This window comes from Dreissena polymorpha, chromosome 9 (assembly GCF_020536995.1).
Source record: "Dreissena polymorpha isolate Duluth1 chromosome 9, UMN_Dpol_1.0, whole genome shotgun sequence".
In the NCBI taxonomy this organism is placed as follows: domain Eukaryota; kingdom Metazoa; phylum Mollusca; class Bivalvia; order Myida; family Dreissenidae; genus Dreissena; species Dreissena polymorpha.
This window is the reverse complement of record NC_068363.1, coordinates 81417008-81434764: the sequence shown is the minus strand read 5'-3', so window position 1 is coordinate 81434764 and position 17757 is coordinate 81417008. Positions and strand designations below refer to the sequence as shown.

The window sequence follows — 17757 nt, the reverse complement described above, 5'->3', positions numbered from 1 at the left end:
CCTGGTAGAATAATTTCCATTTACTTGTATTGGTATTATCTAGGTATCTTTTAACCCAGCTGCATTTGATTGCATTCAAGAATGAGTCGATGTCCGTTAATTGGATACCTCCATTTTCTACAGATTGAATTAACTGGGTTCGCTTAATTTTATCAGGTTTACCGTCCCATATGAAATTAAATTTTTCTGATTGTATATCTATAATAATATTATTTGGTGGGTTTGGGAGAACTGTTAGTGTATAAATTAATTTAGGGAGTGCAAACATTTTCAACACCGTGTTTTTTCCGATTAGTGTAAGTTTACAATGCTGCCATGATTTTAAACAATTTTTAATTTTTTGTAATTTTGGCAATATGTTTTTTAGAACTGTTTCATTTTCATTGTTTGTAAAGGTTATTCCTAACGTTGTCCATCTGATGTCCAGTGGAATTTCATTTCTTTTTTAAGTTGAATATTACTTTGTTTAAATTTACCTACTCGTAGCACAGTGCATTTACTTATGTTTAGTTTAAGACCTGATGCCGTTCCATAAAGGGTTAGCGATTCTATAAGGTAATTGAATGAGTCACTATTATCATTTAAAAAATAAGTTGCATCGTCAGCAAATATGGACTGTTTAATTTCGTCGTCATGTTCTAGCGATATTCCTTTTATATGTTTATTTGATTGGATATAGTGTGATAGATACTCGATGCATATAATAAATAGCGAGGATGAAAGTGGGCATCCTTGTCTAACCCCTCGTTCGATGTTAAAATTGTTTGAAAAAAAATCCATTGTTAATAATAATGCTGTTTATGTCGGTGTAAAATATTTTAACTCATTTAATTAGACTTTCACCAAAATTCATATTTTCTAAACAAGAGAACATAAACGAATGGTCTAGTGAATCGAAAGCCTTTTCGAAGTCTGCAAAGAAAATAAGGCCTGAATTGTTTGGTTGGTTGAAATAATTTATGCATTCTTGTATCAGACGTACATTTTCACCAATGTAACGTCCTTTTATGAAGCCAGATTGAGATCTTGAAATGATTGATGGTAATATTTTTTTAATTCTGTTGGATATACTTTTTGTTGCAATTTTATAATCATTGTTCAGTAAACTAATCGGGCGCCAGTTTGATAAGGATTCTAAGATTTTTCCAGGTTTTGGAATGAGTGATATTATACCTTGTTTTTGTGGCGTAGTTAAGTTTTCGTTGTTAAATGAATAGTTAAGTGAATTAATTAAATGTGTTTTAATATCGTTCCAGAATATTTTATAAAATTCGATTGTGATGCCGTCAGATCCTAGACTTTTGTTATTTTGCATTTCTTTTAGTGCTAGTCCACATTCATATATTCATTAAGTAATCCGTCACACAATAATTTTTCCTCTTGATTTAAAGCATGATGTGATAATACAGTGTTTTGACAAGTTATTGATCAGAATCGATTTCCCACTTTGACAGTGACCTACACCTGAACTAGTGACCCCAATTTTGACCCCTTTTTTGACCTTAATGAAGTTAATGGATAAAATATGCTATTTCAGTCAGGTACCCATTTAATTCCCACTTTTGTTTTCTTCCATTTAAGTTTAGGTTGGTTAAAATTGTTTTGATACCATTAAAAAGTGTTAAGTTACAAACCTGACAGGCTAGAAAGAGTAAATTCAAAATAAAATTTTTAAACACTGTACCTGTCAACTTGTAGTCTTCTCTTTCGCTGTGTAGAACAGTCTCCTTGTATTTCTGATGTACACAATTCAGTTCTGTGACATACTGTAAAAGGATTTCAGAAAACATATTAATTATCTATCACTTTCATATTGCCCAATTTGTAATCCAGTTTCAGACTTCGTGTAGATTTTATTTGAAACAAGAGGGCCTGAAAGGCCTAAAGTCGCTCACCTGAGATAACAAGATATTATTGGGACCAATCTTCTGACCAAGTTTCATGAAGATTGGCCCCTGGTGGCCATGTTTTAAAAGCAACCAAAACCATTTTGGAACTCATCCAAGATATCATAAGGACAAATCTTCTGACCAACTTTCATGACGATCGGAAAATAAATGTGACCTCTAGAGTGTTAACAAGGTTTTACTATAGCCATATAAGGAAAAATGCCCCGCCGCCGTGGTGGCCATGTTTTTCAACCAACCGGCATCATTTTTGAACTCGTCAAAGATATTATTGGGATGTATCTTCTGAACAAGTTTCATGAAGATTGGAATATAAATGTGGTCTCTAGAGTGTTAACAAGATTTTACTATAGCCATATATACATGTAGCCATATAAGGAAAAATGCCCGCCCCTTGGCAGCAATGTTTTTCAAGCAAACGTAATCATTTTCAAACTCATCCAAGATATCAATAAGACAAATCTTCTGACCATATTTCATGAAGATTAGACAATAAATGTGGCCTATAGAGTGTTAACAAGGTTTTACAAAAGCCATATATAGCCATATAAGGAAAAATTCCCTGCCCCCTGCACGCCTATTGGCCATGTTTTTAAACAAACATAAAACCATTTTCAAACTCATTAAAGATATCATTGGGACAAATCTTCTGAACAAGTTTCATGAAGATCGGAAAATAAATGTGGCCTCTAGAGTGTTAACAAGGTTTTACTATAGCCATATATAGCCATATAAGGGAAAATGCCCCGCCCCGCCCCTGGTGGCCATGTTTTAAAAGCAACCAAAACCATTTTGGAACTCATCCAAGATATCACAAGGACAAATCTTCTGACCAACTTTCATGACGATCGGAAAATAAATGTGACCTCTAGAGTGTTAACAAGGTTTTACTATAGCCATATAAGGAAAAATGCCCCGCCGCCGTGGTGGCCATGTTTTTCAACCAACCGGCATCATTTTTGAACTCGTCAAAGATATTATTGGGATGTATCTTCTGAACGAGTTTCATGAAGATTGGAATATAAATGTGGTCTCTAGAGTGTTAACAAGATTTTACTATAGCCATATAAGGAAAAATGCCCCGCCCCTTGGCAGCCATGTTTTTCAAGCAAACTTAATCATTTTCAAACTCATCCAAGATATCAATAAGACAAATCTTCTGACCATATTTCATGAAGATTAGACAATAAATGTGGCCTATAGAGTGTTAACAAGGTTTTACAAAAGCCATTTATAGCCATATAAGGAAAAATTCCCTGCCCCCTGGTCACGCCTATTGGCCATGTTTTTAAACAAACCAAAACCATTTTCAAACTCATCAAAGATATCATTGGGACAAATCTTCTGACCAAGTTTCATGAAGATTGGAAAATAAATGTGGCATCTAGAGTGTTAACAAGGTTTTACTATAGCCATATAAGGAACAAAAGCTGTCACCATAGGATGACTTTTGCCTCCTATAAACGCTTGGCAGAAGTTATGAGCTTTTTTCGAAACCAAAATGCAGATTTCGAAACCTAAACACGGACCCTAAGTTCAAGGTCAAGGTCACAGGGGTCAAAATTTGTGTGCGTATGGAAAGGCCTTGTCCATATACACCCTTTCAGTTATTAACTGATTACAATTACCTCCCCTGAATGACGTCATCCGGGGATACCCGATTATCGACTGTAAGCAAACAAAGAGATGTCTGTTTGACAATGTGTGTTTTCAACGGTGTAAATGGACTTAAAATATGAACGAAAAGGTTTGTACTGACCTTATTATTAATAATTTATTATTTTCTTATGCAATTTTGATATTCGGTTTATAATGCTGATAAAGCAGCGGTATTGTTTTTGTCTGTTATATGTTTTCGCGAGGACGAAACGTTCAAACGAAGGATTTTTTACTGAAATAAATCCTGTTCAGAAATGTTGATATAGATTAAATAGGTGGAAATATTGACTTGTTTTATCTAAGGACATTTCGTATTCGTCAAAGTATGAACACTCGTTGGCATTTATATTTTGAAGCAACTAAAGGACACTCGTACTGGTCTTAGTCATACCGTGCTTTTGTACCAATTGACCATTTTTTTAAATTGAAAGCCAACGGCATCCAATGCAGCATATGGTTTGTTAAAAAGCTATTTGTTTGATTAGAGCTTGTACTAAGCTATACCCGGCCTAATGTGTATTAATGTGTAAAGTACAATGAATCAGTTATCATGAATGTTATGAAACAGAATTTTGTTCAACAGATTAATGACCACGACTATGCTGTCCAGTTTTACACAGCAACACCAGTATTCGACTCAAAACCGGATGGAAAACAGATTCAAGACATTACTGTATCACTCGAGAAGAAGTTGAAGGTAAATTAAATTGTTTAGTCAATTGATTTGTTTAAATAACATTTGGGAATAAAACATTTATAGACATATAATAATTAATATCAATACAAATAAAATGAAATTCTTAACCAATAGGATAAAAACACATCTTATTATTTGTTAACCACGTTTGTGGACTTTGTTATACTGATTTTAATGATCCAAAATAATTGGTAAAGTTGTTATTCACTTGATTTTTTTAATATTATTAGTTGATCTTCATAAAATTTCAGTCTAACAGGATCTGCTGTGTGCCCAAATGTCACACCACTGGCTAAGGATTGTTAGAAGGCCATGGAAAGCCCAGCTATCATGCATTTCCAGCTGAAGATGATCCAGTTCAAGCTGTTTGGTTGAATAAAATACGAAGAGATGAAGACAGACATTTTAAGGTCAGTTGTTAGTGGTTTCAGTAAAACTTTAAATGATTTTGTATAAAGAAAAATAAAACATGTAAAGTACTATACATTTTCATGTCAGAAAAATAGTGTTCATGTGATTCAAAAAAAGCACACATATTTATTTATTCTTTTTTTTTCTTTCAGATAAGTCACAATACGGTTGTCTGTTTTCTCCATTTTGAACGTGACTGTCTTGATGAATCTGGATTTGCTAAGCGGAGGTATCTAAAACCAGGAGCCATCCCTACACTATTCGACTGCTGGAAGGACAAACCACATCTGTTGAAGCGAATTCAAGTGGAACGTGCAATTAACAAGATTAAAAGTTTTCACATATTTGATCAGGTCATTCTGGTTTCTCTGTTTGGGATAATTAATCAAATTTGGACAGTTTGCTCATTGCTCACTCTTTTCCAAGACCCAATTATACCATGTCCTGGTGTTTAACATACATACCATTTATATGAACATTTGTTGTTCGTGTACATCATACTACATGTAGGCTAATGAAAAACCATTGGCTGTTCATGTAATATTTGTACATTTTTTGGCTTTGTATAAAGTTTTTGATAATTATCTTGATATAAGCATTGATTTAGTTACAGATTAATGCTTAAAGAGTACTTAAAGCTACACACCTTGAAATAAAGTACATGTTCATATAGATGCAATTTGAAAGTGTGCAAAATTTTCATTAAATCTATAGTCTAGTTAGCAAGTAATTTAATATTTTTTAAACAGGAATAACTGCTTTTAAAACTGAAAGAAGGATTTCTATATTAAACACGATTATTTTTAACTTTTTAAAGCGCAAAAAAAGATGGCTTTCTACCTTGTTACCACCAGATATATTCTAGTTGGCATAATAAAATTAAATCTATAGCCTAGTTTAATAGCAAGTTATTTTTTTTTTCAAACAGTACTGCTTTTAAAACCGAAAGTAGGATTTCCAGACGTACACATCCATTTCGACAAACGCGATTATTTTTAAGTTGTAAAGTGCAAAAAAGATGGATTTCTACCTTGTAACCACCAGATATATTCTAATTGGCATAGATAAAATATGTCACTCATACTTAAATTTACTATGCCAAATAAGGTGTGTGGCCTTTACATAAAAATTGTATATACATCTTTTTAATCATGTTTGTTAATTTGTTTTGATTGTATGACTACTGAATAAATAATTTTGTTAATAGAAATTTTAGTTTTTTTTGGGAAATATTAGGTAAAACTAAGAAAGTCCAATGCATATTGAGACAAATCAGTACTTAAGTTCGTTTCCTGGGAAGAACCATTACTGATTCTCAATGGGGATCGAAACTGGTTGCTCCAGATTGCTTAGCAGACACCATAGCAACTATTTCACTAAGACTCTGCTACAGATTTGCGTAATCCTTTGAGTAAAAACACTTTGTAATCAATGATATAAGCTTTATTACAACAGAAATAATGCAAGATAAGCACATTTGAGTAGCATAGTTCATCACAAAACAGTATGAAGTATCATTAATTGTAAGATTAATGCTGAAAGACAACATGTGAAAGCTAGAAATCATAAACTAATTTAAGGAAACACAATCTGAAAATTACAAACATTCAGATACAGGTATTGCACCAAAATGAGCTGAGATCCTATGATTATATTGAATGAATAAATGTGATTTGAGGTGAATCTCACAAATACTGACACTAAAATAACACAAAATTGAATACTTTCAAATATAATTTAGATTATTTCAATACTCTTTATTTCTGATTACCGGTTTTTCATGGAGCGGAAACACTTGCATCTAACAATTGTTGAACTGTTACGTTCAGATGTCCATGTGTCGAATACATAACCGTCATGAAAAAACACATAGCCTCGTTGAATAGGCTTTTCAACACCCAGTTTTGAACCTTTACCAGAACTTTTGGTCCATTCCAGAATGTTCGTGTACGAAAAGTCTTTGAAGATCGGTCTGGTGCTTTGGGTCCATGTGCATTCTTCCAAATTAAGATGTTCTTCCGCTGTTGACACTGTTGATTGTCCTTGACAGTTCATACAGGACGACTTCTGCTTAGCTGCAAATGGCTGGTCTGGATAAGGATCCACAATTAGGATGTTATCCTGGTTGTCACTGAATTTCTTTACCCTGGAAAATATATAAAAGTAAAGATTTAAACTTTGTAACAGAACATTAAGATTTAAGGTGTTACAAAAAAAGCACTACTCCAGAGTCTGTTTCAGATACTTGTTTTCCACCTAATAAACGCCACCCCTACCTTCTTTGTGACCAAAAAATGTATAAAGACAATTTAACTAGTGGCAACCAATTTCTAATGCAGACTTAAGAGAGTAATGTAACTTATTATGTCAGGGATTTTAATTGAAGCAGAAAGCTGTGTGCCACTATGCATGTTATATACATTGTAAAGTACTATATGCTGTGTGGTCGAGTCAGGTAGACTAAACAGATAAAACTTATTTTTAACAGACTGGTTGACAGAAACATAGAAAAAAATTCACAACATGAATGTGCGTTTTTAATATAAAAAGCAGGCTTTTTCCTGGCCATTTTGGGAAAAAAGCAATTGCAGGATTGTGAATTTTTCGTGCCAAAAATCAACTGATTTGGGAAAAACTAATATAAAATAACCCTTCACAATCATTCAAATTAGATGAAAAATCATATTATTCATGGTAATGTACTTTGTTAGATGTCATTTACATATAATTGAGTTAAAATAATCATAACCTCTTCTTTCTTTTTCTATTGGGAATTATTTTTTTCAAATTACAATTTAGGTTAGGGAATGGGTCCGTTTAACTGACCCGTAGATACACCAGGAAAAGGCCTGAAAAGGCGATATAAAATAAGTACCTCAAGCAAAGTTCGGCTTTTGTCTCATTCGATTTCACAGCTTGTCCCCGGCATTTCAACCATATTCGCAACTCTGTAACTTTGCATCTTTCTGGTTGAAGTTGCGGTAAAACAGCGCCAGGGACATCCTTGGCATACAGCTACAAAAAATAGGTTTTAAGCATTATTGCTTCTTTAGAAAAAAATCATGTTACTTATACAACATACAAAATTCATCATATTATTTTTTTAGAAAATGGTTTGAAATAAATATGATCGATACTTAATGTAGTGTAAGTTACATGTTTTTTTTTAAAGTGGCAATAATGCTTAAAACCTGACAGCTGAACTTGTATGCTTTCATGTTGGGTCTCTGTACCGAGTCAATATTTATTAGAGTGTATTTATGGTACATGACTATGTCCGGATATATTCATGCCACCAATGTGTATGTATTTGCATAATTATATTAATAATAAACTTAGGAGTATTTATTATAGTGAATTCACATTTTAAACAAAAAAACAAACCTTATGACAATCACAGTCGTGTACTGTTGTACTTTCTTTTCTGTTACAGGATCTGGTTCAGCCATGGTACTTCACTGTTTCTGAACATAGCATTTGGGATGATTCCTGAAAAAACCCCACATATAATGCTTTTTTTGCAGCTGATTTTTATATTATTTCAACACTTCAGTCAAACACTCAAAGAAACAAAGGATAGTTTCGGTTTTGAAAGTTTATAAATATAGAGATTTTGGTGTAAAAAACATGAAAGTTAAATGACCCGTTCTCCTGATTGGTTTTCATTCACATTCTTCTACTTTCTAGTTCTATTTAAGAATAAAAAAGCCCCGAAATCATATAATTCCTATGATAAAATCATGATTACAAATATAAACTTTCTGAAAATAACTCGTAATACGCTTTGCTTTCAAAATTTGGCATTTTTATACAATATTTACTTTTAGGTTCCAATCCAGGTGTAATGGTATATGTACGAACATGAAATGTGTCTTGACAAAACGGAATGTTTAATGCATTTTTTCTCACTTCATCGTACTTAAAAGTAAATATACAACAAGCGATAGCTTTAATATGCGTCAATAAAATAATAAAAATAAAACATGTGTGCAACTTACGCATATATTGTGCTAAAGACGTTGATTTCTTCAGCGACACAGTAAAATTTTATTTTCTCTGGCGAATTTCTATCCCCCGTTGACGTCACATCCGGCTAAGGGACACAACTCTAACACTAGTAAAAGCGAATAACTGAAAGGGTCTATACACATGCATGCCAAATATGAAATTGTTATCTGAAGCGACATAGAAGTTATGAGCATTTTTCAAAATTTAAACGCAAAGTGTGACGGACAGTCGGACGGACAGTCCGATCACTATATGCCCTCCTTTGGGGGCATAAAAATGTCTTGGAATATCAAAATAAATCAGAATGCCACATAAACTAAAGAGCGGACACAATGCTAAATCCTTGAAATGCACAAAGTGACCCCATGACCTAGTTTTTGACCCGACATGACCCATATTTGAACTTGACCTAGATATTGTCACTCTAGATACAACTTCTGACCAAGTTTGGTAAAGATCAGATGAGAACTACTTCAATTAGAGAGCGGACACCATGCTAAATCCTTGAAATGCACTAAGTGACCCCGTGACCTAGTTTTTGACCCGGCATGACCCATATTTTAACTTGACCTAGATATTGTCTTGATACAACTTCTGACCAAGTTTGGTAAAGATCAGATGAAAACTACTTCAATTAGAGAGCGGACACCATGCTTAATCCTTGAAATGCACTTAGTGACCCCGTGACCTAGTTTTTGACCCAGCATGACCCAAATTCGAACTTGACCTAGATATTGTCTAGATACAACTTCTGACCAAGTTTGGTAAAGATCGGATGAAAACTATAAAATTAGAGAGCGGACACAAAAAAGTGTGACAGACAGACAGACTGATGAACAGTGCGAAAACTATATACCACTTTTCTTCGAAAGGGGGCATAAAAATGCCCTGCCCCCTGGCGGCAATGTTTTTCAACCAAAGGGCATCAATTTTTATCTCGTCCAAGATATAATTGGGGTGAATCTTCTGACCAAGTTTCATGAAGATAGGAAAATAAATGTGGCTTCTAGATTGTTAACAAGATTTTACTACAGCCATATATAGCCATATAAGGTAAAATGCCCCGCCCCTTGGCACCCATGTTTTTCAAGCAAAGGTTACCATTTTCAAACTCATCCAAGATATCATTGGGACAAATCTTCTGACCAAGTTTCATGATGATCGGAAAATAAATGTGGCCTCCAGAGTGTTAAGAAGGTTTTACTATAGCCATATAAGGAAAAATGCCCCGCCCCCTGGCAGCCATGTTTTTAAACCAACCGGCATCATTTTCAAACACGTCCAAGATATCATTGGGATGAATGTTCTGACCAAGTTTCATGAAGATCAGACAATAAATGTTGCCTCTAGAGTGTTTAACAAGATTTTACTATAGCCATATACATTTTGTAGCCATATAAGGAAAAATGCCCTGCCCCTTGCCAGCCATGTTCTTCAAGCAAAGGTTACCATTTTCTAACTCATCCAAGATATCATTGGACAAATCATCTGAGCAAGTTTCATGAAAATCCGAAAATAAATGTGGCCTCTAGAACGTTAACAAGGTTTTACTATAGCCATATCAGGAAAAATGCCCCGCCACCTGGCGGCCATGTTTTTCAACCAACCAGCATCATTTTCAAACTCGTTCAAGATATCATTGGGATGAATGTTCTGACCAAGTTTCATGAAGATCGGACAACAAATGTGGCCTCTAGAGTGTTAACAAGATTTTACTATAGCCATATACATGTATAGCCATTTAAGGAAAAATGCCCCGCCACTTGGCAGCCATGTTTTTCAAGCAAAGGTTACCATTTTTGAACTTATCCAAGATATCATTGGGAGAAATCATCTGAGCAAATTTCATGAAGATCGGAAAATAAATGTGGCCTCTAGAGTGTGACGAAGTTTTACTATAGCCATATAAGTAAAAATGCCCCGCCCCCTGGCGGCCAGGTTTTTCAACCAACAGGCATCATTTTTGAACCCGTCCAAGATATTATTGGGATAAATCTTCTGACCAAGTTTCATGAAGATTGGGCAATAAATGTGGTCTCTAGAGTGTTAACAAGATTTTACTATAGCCATATAGCCATATAGCCATATTAGGAAAAATGCCCCGCCCCTTGGCAGCCATGTTTTCAAGCAAATGTGACCATTTTCGAACTCATCCAAGATATTATTAAGACCAATCTTCTTATCAAATTTCATGAAGATTGGACAATAAATGTGGCCTCAAGAGAGTTAACAAGACAAATGTTGACGGCGCACGACGGATGACGCACGACGGACAAAAGGCGTTCACAAAAGCTCACCATGAGCACGTTATACTCAGGTGAGCTAAAAATGTTCTGAAACAGACAATAAACAAGAGTTCCACTGTCAGAGACATATGCTACCCAAGGGGCTTTAAACAAGTGACCCCAATTTCAATAGGGGTAATCTAATATCCAAGGCCAATGCACATGGGAAGTATCAAACACATCGGTCAATTCATCGAGGAGTTATTGAACTGAAACAATTTTCACACTTATTGTGACAGTGACCTTTAACCTAGTGTAATAGCCTGGGTGGACCTGTCCGAACTTAGTAATTTCCAAATTGTAATACAACAGCTTTTGTCATATTTGAATAGTACTTACAGTATATTAAGCATAGCTTTCCTCTAGTTATCCATTTCTTTGATGTATTTCATGTGGATCCAGCTTATATTTAATGAAGCCATCCATTGTTTAATATGGGAATTTTATTGTTCCAGCATCTTAGGCTGGCGCTTAAGATTTTGAATTTGACCGCCATTTGCATTCTTTATCTCTGACGTAGGAATATATTGTTAACATTGACATTTGTATATTACACAGCTGAAATTATAATATTTGTAATGTGTTTCTACATATAGGAATTCTTATAATAATTTAGCATAACATGTCAATCGAATCATTTTTAACTCCGTTAAAGTCACACCTATGCAGCACTATTTTACAAGTTGTGTGGCGTAATGCTGGAGAGCTTTTGACACCTCAAATTTTTAAAAGTCTTTATAACTGGGAAATGTTTTGTGTAGTTATTTTAACGTTTTTGTTTTCTATGAGAAACGTTGATTTATATTGCGGAATATGTTAATTAGTTATTCAGTATTGTTCACAATATTATTGTTCTTGTAATAGTTTAACCGAAGTACCGCCTTGGTACTTCCAGCATCTCGCTTTGCATTCTGGAATCTGATAGGCTGCAGCATTCAGTTCCAGCATCATGATGCTTGCAGCATTTAGTTCCAGCATTCTGATGCCTATATAAGGCGCTCAAACCAGTCAATCGGGGTCAGTTAGCTTGCCAGCAACAAGTGTCATCTATTATTATTAATACCTGCCAAAATGTCTTTCAAAATGTCTAACTCAACCAAAAGTGTCAATAGTAGCAATAATATTCTTTAATGTTTTTTTTAATTTCAACACGTATTTAAAGTATAGTCAACCAATGCAACTGGCCCCATTGACAACTTTGAATGCGACTACTTTGCAACATATATAAATTTTACGACAGTTATAAACATAACAAAATCAATGAAACGATTAAAAGCTGTTAATGTTTAATGAGTTCATCCTGACCCAAGGACCCGCTCGACCTAGAGACACCCCTGGGTGCTTACACTAGTGACCCCATCAATAGGGTTCATCTACTGTCCAAGGCCAATGTTCATGAGAAGTATCAAGCCAATCATTCAATTCGTCGAGGACTTATTAATTGGACACAATTTTCACACTTATTGTGACAGTGACCTTGACATGCACATGTGAAGTATCAAGCCAATCTGTAAATTCGTTGACAAATTAAACTATTGATCTGAAACGTACTGGTCTACCAACAGACTGACCCAGCAAAACAATATACACACTCTTCTTTGAGGGGGGGGGAGGCAATGTTTATCAACGGACCAGAAGCATTTTGATTGAAGCCCAGATATCATTAGAACACATTTTGGACCAAGTTTCATGAAGATTAGACAGTGAAGATGACTTTTAGAGTGTTTACAAGCTTTTTATTTAATTTGACCAAGTGACCTAGTTTTGACCTCACTTGACCTAGTTAGGAAAATCGGCCAAGATACCATTGGGAGAAATTTTCTGACTTGAAATTAGACACTATATGTTGCCTCTAATACGTATTCACATGGTAAATGTTGATGACTCACTATGCATGACATAGATAAACAATTGACAAATGGCGCTCATAAAAGCTCACCACGTTTTGCACTAAGTCCACAAAACTACAATATTTTGTTCATCTTTGTTTTACCAACCTGGTTAGTTTTAATAGTTTATATATTGAGTACGAAAATACTATATTATTGTTTTATCAAATGTGTGTGATTATAATTTCATTTCTTATTTAATATTATGGGATGTTTAGTTTGGTCATAAAATTGTTGAATTGTATTTCCCCAGGTCATTAAGGACAACAGCTATAACTCTAAGTTTTCGGACACTTAAAACTTTTTTTTTGTGTGTCAAAAAATTTTGATACGAAAAATATTCAAAAAGATGAGTGTCCGAAAATTTAGAGACAAATAAGTTTTGTCAATTATTATATTGTAATAAAACCAATTGATACATGTGCAGAATTTTATTGTGTTATACTCTCCTTTCTCTACTTAAAAAATATCCAACATTACTGATTTGCAATATCTTATCTGAAAATGGTATATAAAAACATTAACAAAAACAACATACTGCTTCCTAAATACGAAATTTCATTTTATTTCAAATGCTGTTGGGTGAAACCATTGTGTTTAACCAGTATACATGGTAATCTACCCAATAACGCAATTGTAATGGTCCATAGCCCTCAGGGCATTCATATGCCAGGTTTTATGACATAAATCCGGTTGTAAAACTCCAAGATCGAAGGGTCTCAGATAAGCGAAAACAGGGCAAAAATCTGGTAAAATAGCGCTGTAAAATATACTGTCAGAATAATTGGAGTCGTTAATTATGGACAAAAACCCTTGCGTCCAAAAATATAGTCACTGAAAAATTTTTGGCTAAAACAGGTGTTTCCGAAAACTTAGTGTACCAAAACTAAGAATAATTACAGAATATTGGACTAAGTCTGCAATAAAATGGCGATAAAACACATCTATGAAATTTGTGAATTCACCCCACACAACTTCGAGCATATCATTTAAGAGCATACATGCCAGAAATTTTCAGGTCCAAATCGGGACATTCCATTAACAAGAGGGCCATGATGGCCCTGAATCGCTCACCTGATTAACCTTGCTTCATGAACTTAAATTTTATTAGACCCATATACAATCCCAAGCCAAATTTCATTAATTAATACATTCTGACAAAATTTCATTAAGACGTGATGAAAACTGTGACCTCTTTCATCTACACAAGGTTTTACTAGAATTGGCCGGCTGATCTAATTTTTGACCCCAGATGACCCATATACGATCCAAAATCAGATATTATCAAGATAAACAAGGATAGGGTTCCGGTTCCGGTTTGGTGTAAACATCTAGATTTAAAATGTAGTGTGAGTAATTATAAAAAATCTTGTGTTATAAAGTTACAATAATAACGATATTGAGTGATAATCATGACATTCGAGGTTTAATGGACAGGATATGTGTAAAATCTGCAAAAAAGGAGGTTTGTTACTTTGAAAAGACAACTCTCAAGCTCTTGTTTTTCCATGAGCGGGTGGGGTGTGGAAAAAGTCGCTCAAATTGTTCATGAATACATAAATATGTGTTAACATTTGTTACACGTACACGTACATATTTCCGAACGGTTTTCTCGTCACGCTTGACTGCACCTTGTAATAACTCTATGGTTGTAGATATATTGCACAGAGGTGTTTAAAAGCTAATCTCACTACTATCCCGTTAAGCTTGTGATTGTTGTGAACCATGAATAAACGCCAGCATTCATCCACTGCGAGTGAGCAAACGGATACCAGCTTATTGGACTCGTCTGTTTTTGACAGTTTAAAGGGGCAGAAGTCCAAAAAAGATTCAAAGAAGAAAAAAGTAGAAGATGATGCTCCCAAACAAAAATCTATAAAATCCATGTTAAGTCAGCAAAACGCAGAAGTTACCACTGAAAAGTCTATTCTGTCCAGAGAAACACGTCTACATGAGATTAGCTTGAAACTCTCCACAGTTTTGACAAAAGATGGCACTTCCGTTATTCGAACAATTATCAGGGAGACCATTGATGAACTCAAAGACAAGTTATTGAGCTCCGTCATCAAACGCTTAGAAATAATCGAATCAAACGTCTTCGACCAATCAAAGGAAATTGACACTTTACACATTCAAATCAACAATAAGAATAAAGAAATAGAAGAGCTTAAAACAAAACTAAACAAATCAGAAATGCACAGTGCAGAAAGTTTAAATGAGCTCAAACAATACAGCCATAGAAATAACTTGCGCATCACCTGTCTCCAAGGCGACACAGAGTTCCAATTGTCCATATCGGTTACAGAACAGGTGTCGTCCCTTTTGAATACCAAGCTTGGATTGAAGGTTCAAAAGGAAGACATAGATGTCGCTCATAGGTTAGGGAAATTTAACCGAGATAAGGCCAGACCAGTGATCGTCAAGTTTGTAAGGCGCCACACGAAGGCTGACGTTATGCGAAACGCTAAACTGCTCAAAGGGTCAGGTGTTTTCCTAAATGAGGACCTTAAAAAATTAAACGCGGAAGTCCTAGCGTCCGTAAGGCTGAAAGACCCAGAGAACGTAGAGTGTGCCTGGTCTTTCGAAGGGAAGCTCTATGCACGTTTTAAAGGCAAAGACCGCTCAGACAGAATTGACTCCGAACACTTTCAAACGTGGCTCAACAAACCATGGCCGCAGACAGTCGGTTCACAGTCGTATGTCAGCCGGGCCTCAGCTAACACAAATCGACGCCGTTATTAAAGTTAATCAGACGTGACATACTCTAAATTTATTCAGCTATAATAGGTGTTCCAATCAGTTTTTTTTAACATAACCTTGTGAGTAAACCCCATATATAAATATTTTCGTTTGTGGTATCAGACTCAGTCGCATATTACCCCACACAATTCTAGATTAGTACTTATGTTTCTGCATCGTGTACATGCTTGTTTGTATATTTATTTATATATAACTATGCATCTGTATGTATTTGTATGTGTGTTGATAGATGTGTACAGATGTTGTTTTTTGTACATCGTATATACATAGTGCATATAGTGTTATATATATATATGTGTGTGTGTGTGTGTGTGTGTGTGTGTGTGTGTGTGTGTGTGTGTGTGTGTGTGTGTGTGTGTGTGTGTGTATGGGTGGGTGTATATGTATGTGTGTATATGTTTATGCTCATAATAACTGGATTTCTAACCTATATCAAGATGTGTATACATATAAACAACACTCATCTCTTCATTCACATATTCAGATATATATAGATATAAATAATAATGTATAATGGGAATATATACGTGTATAAATATAAGTTATGGATATATATGTATATGAATATGCATGTTTATATGTGTATTTGGGAATATATACATGTATAAATATAAATAATGATAATAAATATAAAGTGTAAAAATATATGTGTATAAATATAAATAATGATAACAATTGGATTTCTAACTTATATCAAGATGCGTATACATATAAACAATACTCATCTCTTCATGTATCTATTCAGATGTGTATAAATAAAAATAATGATAATAAATATAAAATTTAAAACATCTGTGTATAAATATAAATAATGATAACAACTAGATTTCTAACTTATATCAAGATGTGTATACATGTACATATAATCAATACTGATTCCTTCATTCATCTATTAAGATGAAATGATTTTTTTTTAATGTTAAGAAATCGAATGTAAAACCTTTGCCTGCAAGATAACAATCATGTATCTGTCTTTGCAAATATGTAGCTTACTCATTTAGGGTTATACTATACTAACATAATTTTGACAACATCTTAGACTCAGATGTGTATGCATACAAATAATGATAATCCTTTATGCCAGGGCCCTCAATCTATCAAATCTGCCGCCGAATTTCGGCGGCAGTCCCCCACCTGAAAAGTATACTTTTTTCCCCTTTTTGGGGGAAAAATTCCCCCTAAAAAAAAAAAGAAAAAAAAAAAAGAAAGATGTGTCTCATGACTATTATATCTCAATTCTATTTCAATTTAATCTTTCAAACATACTTTATTATGAACAAGAGTTCCGCGGTCGGAGATGACCGCATTGAAGCCGGATTTTTGATTTAAATGACAGGAAAGTACCTTTCGTGTTTTTGTCAATGCAATACTTAAATTACTGAAATATTGTTCAAAGGTCAAAATGAAATGTAAGTACTTTTCAAGGCATGAGCAAACCTTGTGTTATGTTTTGAATGCATGCATATACATGAACAACAATAACATTTAAGGTCACAGTGACCTTGACCTTAGAATGAATGACCTTGAAATGACCAGTGGTCATCTAAGTGTGCTTGCAAACCTTCATGTCAAGTTTGAAGACTCTATGTCCAAGCATACCAAAGTTATAACAATTTTAACATTTTAACATTTAAGGTCACAGTGACCTTGACCTTCAAATGAATGACATTGAAATGACCAGTGGTCATCTTCTAGTACTGGCCAATCTTTATTTCAAGTTTGAAGACTCTAGGTACAAGCATACCAAAGTTATAACATGAAATAAGAACTTTAACATTTTTACATTCAAGGTCACAGTGACCTTGACCTTCAAATGAATGACCTTGAAATGTCCAGTGGTTACTTACTAGTTCTGGCCAACCTTCATGTCAAGTTTCAAGACTCTAGGTCCAAGCATACCAAAGTTATAACAACTTTAACATTTTTACATTCAAGGTCACAGTGACCTTGACCTTCAAATGAATGACCTTGAAATGTCCAGTGGTTACTTACTAGTTCTGGCCAACCTTCATGTCAAGTTTCAAGACTCTAGGTCCAAGCATACCAAAGTTATAACAACTTTAACATTTTTATATTGAAGGTCACAGTGACCTTCACCTTCAAATGAATGACCTTGAAATGACCAGTGGTCATCTGTTAAT

The 17757-nt window shown here is 34.5% G+C and overlaps 1 protein-coding gene and 2 long non-coding RNA genes across 3 annotated transcripts in view; 1 reads left to right on the top strand and 2 right to left on the bottom strand.

The window, feature by feature from the left end:
• The window catches only part of LOC127844006 (glutamate--cysteine ligase regulatory subunit-like), a 94307-nt gene that overhangs the window by 39384 nt on the left and 37166 nt on the right, over positions 1-17757 (bottom strand). Inside the window, exon 3 of the mRNA XM_052373973.1 lies at positions 1685-1766. Coding sequence (XP_052229933.1) covers positions 1685-1766 — 82 coding nt within the window. The remainder of the gene's footprint in view (positions 1-1684; positions 1767-17757) is intronic.
• On the top strand, positions 3530-5396 carry LOC127844010 (uncharacterized). The gene is made up of 4 exons (XR_008032504.1): positions 3530-3654; positions 4150-4263; positions 4515-4673; positions 4827-5396. It is a non-coding gene; the product is annotated as an uncharacterized LOC127844010 (long non-coding RNA).
• LOC127844011 (uncharacterized) lies at positions 5603-8816 on the bottom strand. The gene is made up of 4 exons (XR_008032505.1): positions 8673-8816; positions 8059-8163; positions 7550-7689; positions 5603-6820 (listed from the first exon to the last, which is right to left on the bottom strand). It is a non-coding gene; the product is annotated as an uncharacterized LOC127844011 (long non-coding RNA).